The following is a 6,746-nucleotide window of genomic DNA, read 5'->3' on the forward strand; positions in this document are numbered from 1 at the left end:
GAATGGGTGGGTAGGGAAGTGGGGGGCGCTATGGGGGACTTTTGGGATAGCATTGGAAATGTAATTGAGGAAAATATGTAATAAAAAATATTAACAATTAAAAAAAAAAAAGAAAAGGAGAAAAAAAAAAGAAAAAAGAAAAGCCGGAGGAGTCAATCAGAAAAATAATAATAATAAAATAAAATACTTCCTTTCCTTTCCTTAGAGGAAACATCAGCAGTTCTCAGAATGTTCATATTAAAAACAGACAGAGAAATCTATCAGAAGGCAGTCATCCCATAATAAACAGACCATGAAAATTTGAGGCAAGCAATGCTTCCATATTTTTGTGAATGCAGGGTTCCTTCCTCCACCCATGAAGTGATTTATGCAGAAAGCGTACTTTGGCAGTCTATGTTTTACTAGACCTTTTATTAATTCTCCCAACATTAGCATCTTTTCATAGTAAGAACTCACACATATAGAATACTCTATACCAATTTTGCTTCAGAATAACACAAAGCACAATTATTATCTTGTGTTCAGTGTTGAGAAATAATAATGCTATCTATCCATCCATCCTCTCTGATAACAACCTCTGATTTCCTAGTGTGCCAGGTATTCTATAAGCCACCATGAGAACCAGCACTCAGAGCTTTCCCTTACAGAGTTCACACTGTGGTAGTGAGGAGAGACATTACACAAGCAAGTGGGAAAATATGTAAAGAGGGTACTTAGGAGTGTAATGTACTATTAATGAACCACATTGCATGGCATTATCTAATGGGGATGAGCCTCATTAGATAGCTTGTCATGGAAAGATCCTAAAGAGATCATTTGAATTGAGGTCAGGGTGGGGTGGGGGCGGGGAAGAGAAAGGAAGGAAGGAAGGAAGGAAGGAAGGAAGGAAGGAAGGATGGATGGAGGAAGAGGTAGGAACAAAATAAAACTTATTAGAGAAAAATAGGTAAAATACCTCCAAGAAAAGCAAACAAGAGTATTAAAACCCCTTCTGAGATGATAAAATGGCCCCTTAAGGACAGTGACAGGAAGGTGATGGGGACAATGAATGCTGCTGTGATTGAAGGAAGGTTGAAGCCAAGGCATGTGCAAGGCTGTAGTAGTTAAGCTCATCTCAAGTATCTCAACACATTAGGCATGGAGTGACAAAAATCTGGTTGGTGCTAATGAGGAACAGGCTTAGTTGGTGATAACACATCTTGATAGTAAGCATTAAATACTGTTTTAAGCACTTAACACAGATCTTTACTAATTTAATCCAATGTCCCCCTCAGAGAGTCACTATTATCAGCAGGATTCCTGGGCATGTACAATAGAGGCACCGTCCCAAGCTTGTAATTAGTGAGTGGGTAAAGCTGTGGTCTAAATCCGGATAGGCAAGGCCAGAGTCTCCTCTAACAGTATGCTGCAGGCCTGCTTTAGGAATGAAAGGTCAGAGGCAAATACCCATCTAAAGGCCATGACTGCTGTATAAACGAGGAACAACAATGTCTTCATTGGGATGGTAATGTTTAGAAAAAATGAGAAAAGTAAATGTATTCAAGATACATTTAGAAAAAGAATGGAAAACACTTACTTATGTCAAAGAAACAAAGTTATATTCCATATTTTTCCCTGAAGTTGTAATATGGCAGTTCATTACTGGATGAAGAAAAACAAGTTTCTGAGTATGTCAACAGTGAAACAAAAATTTTGATTTTGCTGTGGCAACATTGAGGAATGGATTCAACATGGCTTTGAGATGTGGAACAGATACATGTGAGATTGAGCAAGAAGTGCAAGAAAGGACTCAATATGACCACACTTCACAGGACAGGAACATAAAGACAGACTACATAAATTCCCTGGGGTATGTACGTCAGGTAGAGATAGAGTGCCTATGGAATAACCTAACAGGCAGGATGTCCACTGGGGAGGGAGGGGCACAAAAGTACAGGAGAAAGACAACCTGTGGAGCATTGCTGGGAGGCCAAGGGAAACGTGGCAGACCAGAGAAATAAGACTTGCCAGCATGGCCACACACACACTAGTTGATGCAAATTGTTGAGATAAAAGTTCTGGTGATACATTGCTGTGAAGAAACACAGAGCAAATGGATAATAGCTGCAGGAAAATGGGGCTAGAGAGACTGTTTTCTCTGAATGGTGATAGACATGGCTTGTCTGAGTTACTCAGATGAGCACCTCACCCTCAGTCATGGAACCAGAGTTTCCCAGAACAAGTGGAGATTGGAATAATTATTTAATGGATGCTTCCCCTGTTTCTTGGAGACAAAAATAATCATCTCACAAATGAACATTCCCAGGATTTCTGGTCTAGTTTGGAGCCCTGAGTGCTCCCTTAAAAGTCCATGGGTGAAGTACGGGGCAGGACAGGGACCTGAATGGAAAAAAGTCTGTTCATTTTCTCAGCTGGAGGACTGGGGCCATTGTATGAAACATAGGCCTGTGACTTGGTTTCCCTCACAAGACTCAAGTTGCTTAACTTGTCCCTGGGAAAGGAGTCTGGAGGGAAAATATCAAGGCAAAACTAATAAGGGGAACACTTTTGCCTAGCTGTTCTGGGAGAGAGGGGGTTTGAATTACAAAACTGGAGATACAGGTAAGCTTGGTAGGAGAAATGCTGAGTCCAGCTGTCCCTGAGGCTTTAGGGACAGGGTTTCTCAACCTTTCGAATTCTCAACCCTTTAATGCAGCTCCTCATTTTGTGATGACCCCACTCCCCTCCAGCCATAAAATCACTGTTGTGAATTGTGATGTATATCTCTATGTTTTCCAGTAGTCTTAGGAGAATCCTGTGAAAGGTAGAGAACCATTGCTTTAGGTAGTAACAGATCTCTCTGAATTTCTCTGTAACAATGTCATTTTATTTACTGTTTCTGGCTCATGGCTTGTTCAAGTCTCAGGGTTTTTTTTTTCCTTAAGAAATAGATATGCATATATATGCATGTATATATGTATATATAAACATATATATATATACACGTATATACATATACATGTGTATATATATGTGTGTGTGTGTATATATCTATACTCACACTCATATATGTATTATGTGTATAGATATATATGTATTATGTGTATATCTATACACATAATACATATATGAATAGGAAGAGAAGAGAGACAGAGACAGACCAGGAAGCCAGTTCTCAGTCTCTAGAACTCAATATTTAAGAAGCTCTAAACCTTTCTGGGGCTGCCTGCATCACAGTAAACCATGCTGTAACAACATACTGGCCTTCCCTCTGCTCTCTAGTTCTTCTCATACCAAAGATCCGAAGACAGTGGTGGTCAAAATAATGCAAGGTATAAAACAGCAGAAAAGAAGGAACACTGGACTGTTCTTTGTGTAGGTCATCATTTGAAACATTGAGACTTCAAATATTTGGGAAAAGTAATGGTTTTAGGTAATATGATATATGTATATCATATTTACTTTTGTTAAAGATTATTTTATTTTTAATTACGTGTATGTGTCTGCATGTGGGCTGGAGCTAGAGTTATAGATGTGATTGCTGGGAATCCACGTTGGAGCCTCCAGAAGAGCAGCGAGTGCTCTTAACCATTGCTAGAGATTGGGGATAAAAGGTAGGCTTTGCTCAGATTCTCTAGTACTGAAGAATCTGAACAACAACAACACAACAAGCTCACATTTTTTAAAAAGAGGAAAAAGATAAAGGAGAATGAGGGAAGAAACATGGTCCTAAGTAGTCTAATTCCTGACAGTCATAAAGCAAAACTTAAAATTTTGGAAGTTACATTCATATACAAAATGTGTGTCTACAGAAGAAAGATTTCAATAAAAGATGGTCCTTAGAGTATTGTGCAAAGGGATTTCTCCATGTTGACAAGGAATGGCAGATGCGTGTGTTGGGTAGCATGCACCTGTCAGGGCCCCACTAGCATTGTTATTGCTCCAGCTCAGCAATTAGAACAGTGCCTCTCCTATAGCACATGCTCTGTACATAGTTACCCAACAAATGAGCACAGCCTCGCAAGAAGCAAAACAAAATCAATTGTAGAAATGAAACCATATCTACTCTGATAGATGCCCTTCCACATTTAATAAGGAATGTTTTTCATCAATTTTCAATTAAATTAGAATACTTTTTAAAATGAACTTTAGAATCTCTCCCCCTAAATCTTGAAGAATCACAGGCCTTCTAGAATTCTGAGAGTCAGGCTAGTGTTTCATGGGAATCCCAGCCACACAGGCAACCACAAAGAAGACAGAAGGATGATAACTCAGTCAGTTATTGAAGAAAAAGAGCCCAGAGAAATCCACAGGATCAGGCCAAAGGGAAGAAGGTAGGCCCTGCCGGGATGGGGTGAATACAGCCCGGGTCGCAGATTGAGTTCAGGCATACACTGCCAAGTGGTTTGGATTCTCTGCAAAGATAAACCACTGGCCTCCTCTAGGAGCCAAGGCAACCACCCCAAAGAGACTCCCAAGCCAGGTTGCTGATCTATCAGTGCTTTTGCACTACTCAGTCAGAGGCTTTTTTCTCATGTAGGGAAGGCTGGGTTGAACCTTCAAAATAGGACACAGGTAAGTAGAATAGCAAAGGAGCTTTGAAGCAACTAGTTTGCTTGAAAGTCAGGAAAGTCAGCATACACAGAAGCATGCCTAGTAGCTCTGTTTACTTGATCTTCCCCATGTCTCCAATTTGGCAGCTTGGAGATGGAATTTCTCAGAATAAAAGCACCTGAAGGTAAAGTATGGAGGTAGTGGATGTCAAATCAGCCTGAGAAATACAACTCAGCTGAACAACTTCAGGCTTGTACTCTGAGCTGCTGGCTGGCTTTGCACAGGGTTGTGCAGACTGAGCAGGAAGGATTAGGGAAATTACTCTTCTTCACAGTTCCCTCCATATGTTGAGCACTTTAAAGACTTCTACATACATACATACATACATACATACATGTAAGGGCATTTACATACACTGATTTCCCTTTTTGTCATGCCACTATCTGCTTCTCAAACTCTTAAATAGCATCTAAGCCTTTACATGCCAACTTTTGAGAGAAGTATTTTCTGAATTTCTCTCTCTACCAGCTACCCAGAGCAGTGAGTGTGACTTCTTTATGGAGTTTATTTCCATTAGTGTTTGGAGACACTACACTCCCCAATACAGGAATGGTGGCTTAAGTTGGCAAAGCATTAGTGTGGACACTGAGTGTTACTTCAAGGATGACTACAATTGTATCCTCTTCTCAACAGATCTTCTCAACTTGGTGGTAATTCTTCCCTCCTCCTGTTCTCAGATGATAAACTGCTTATGGATTGGGCACAGTATAGAGGTCTATTCAGCTTCTGCATAGAGGATGCTAGGGAGTCACCCAATAATATAGAAGTGGAACACTGACAAATAACCTAGGCTCTGCATTGCATTTCATGACTTCCTACTCCAGCCTACGTATATCTTTTCCAAGATGTATCACACATATCATCTAGTTTTAAAGTCTCCTTCAGTATCTTTTGTCCGTTTATGTCATTCGTTGATCTGGCTCTTGTATGAACAATTAATCTCACACATCAAACTTTTGCATGGCACGCAAGCTATTCCCAATCTAGTCGAAACTGCTTCCTATCTCATCTCATGCTTTTAGTGAGTTCTGCTGATGCCAAAGTTTATGTTTATCCAGTACACCATGCTAACCAATGATACTTCTTTGAAACGTTAGACTTAGGCAATGTTAGAGGCCAATGTTGACAATAAGTGAGGGAACAAGCTCAAATTCAGGCCAGCAGGGTGTACGGATATGGGTAAAAGGGACAGGGACATTAAATGGGCAAGTAAAGGAGCAGTGTGGGATCCCATCCAAAGGTTTGTTATCCTATTGTTTAGGCATCCTAGTTAAGGCAATAAAATGAATGGTCTTTCTAAACCCTGTTGTGCCCCATTCATTCTTGTTGTCTTAGCACACCTCCTCCTCTGTAGCAAGCATCTAATAAATGCCTACTGGATAAGTCTGAGTTGCCAGAAACATGTAAAACGATGGGTTTCCTAGTACTCACAGCCCATCTGTTTCTCTGCCTTGACTTCTTTCACTGTAGCCATGGAGTTTCCAGGCTTTGTTCTAGGAGTGTTGCATACACTCAGCCTGCTACAAGTCATTCGCATCTTGAAGAAAGAAAACAAGAGAGTAAAAAGTTTAGGGACAGATAGTAAAGCCAGAGATTTTCAGAGAAAAAAAAATTAAGAAAATCCTTTCTCCTCGCCATTATTTTTCTACCACCTGGCACAGGTTAAATCCATTATATAAGTATTATTGATAAGACTGTGGGTGTGAAGGTTGTCTACACAGACTCAGAAACTATAGTTAATGGAGATACTGAGGCAAAGACAGTCTTTGATATTAGTGTATTTTATAGTGTGATTTTGTGCATCTCCATCCACCCTGTGCCTAATTCTACCCACATGACACAGACTATAAATTTTTGAGGCTGAGACTTTGGCACACAAGAGAATAATCCAGTAATCCTGTAAAATTCTCAGGCTCTCAAAGTCCAGGATGACAGGTTTAGGAGGGATCTCAAATCTCTAAATTTTAAACAAGTAAAGTTTTACTGGGGACTTTAAAGCAGATAAACAACATACCAGTGAGAGCTTTAGAATGTACAGGTTCAGCCGGGCGTGGTGGCTCACGCCTTTAATCCCAGCACTTGGGAGGCAGAGGCAGGTGGATTTCTGAGTTCGAGGCCAGCCTGGTCTACAAAGTGAGTTCCAGGACAGCCAG

At 40.3% G+C, this 6,746-nt stretch overlaps 1 protein-coding gene across 5 annotated transcripts in view; it reads right to left on the reverse strand.

Moving 5' to 3' along the window:
• Positions 1–6,746, reverse strand: part of Sybu (syntabulin) — a 110,404-nt gene that overhangs the window by 57,979 nt on the left and 45,679 nt on the right. Inside the window, exon 2 of one of the 5 annotated variants that reach the window (XM_029469997.1) lies at positions 6,025–6,130. The exons of the other annotated variants lie outside the window; for them this stretch is intronic. Within the exon in view, the coding sequence (XP_029325857.1) occupies positions 6,025–6,130 (106 nt within the window). The remainder of the gene's footprint in view (positions 1–6,024; positions 6,131–6,746) is intronic. 5 annotated transcript variants of the gene reach the window in all.

Source organism: Mus caroli, chromosome 15, assembly GCF_900094665.2.
Source record: "Mus caroli chromosome 15, CAROLI_EIJ_v1.1, whole genome shotgun sequence".
Taxonomy (NCBI): Eukaryota; Metazoa; Chordata; class Mammalia; order Rodentia; family Muridae; genus Mus; species Mus caroli.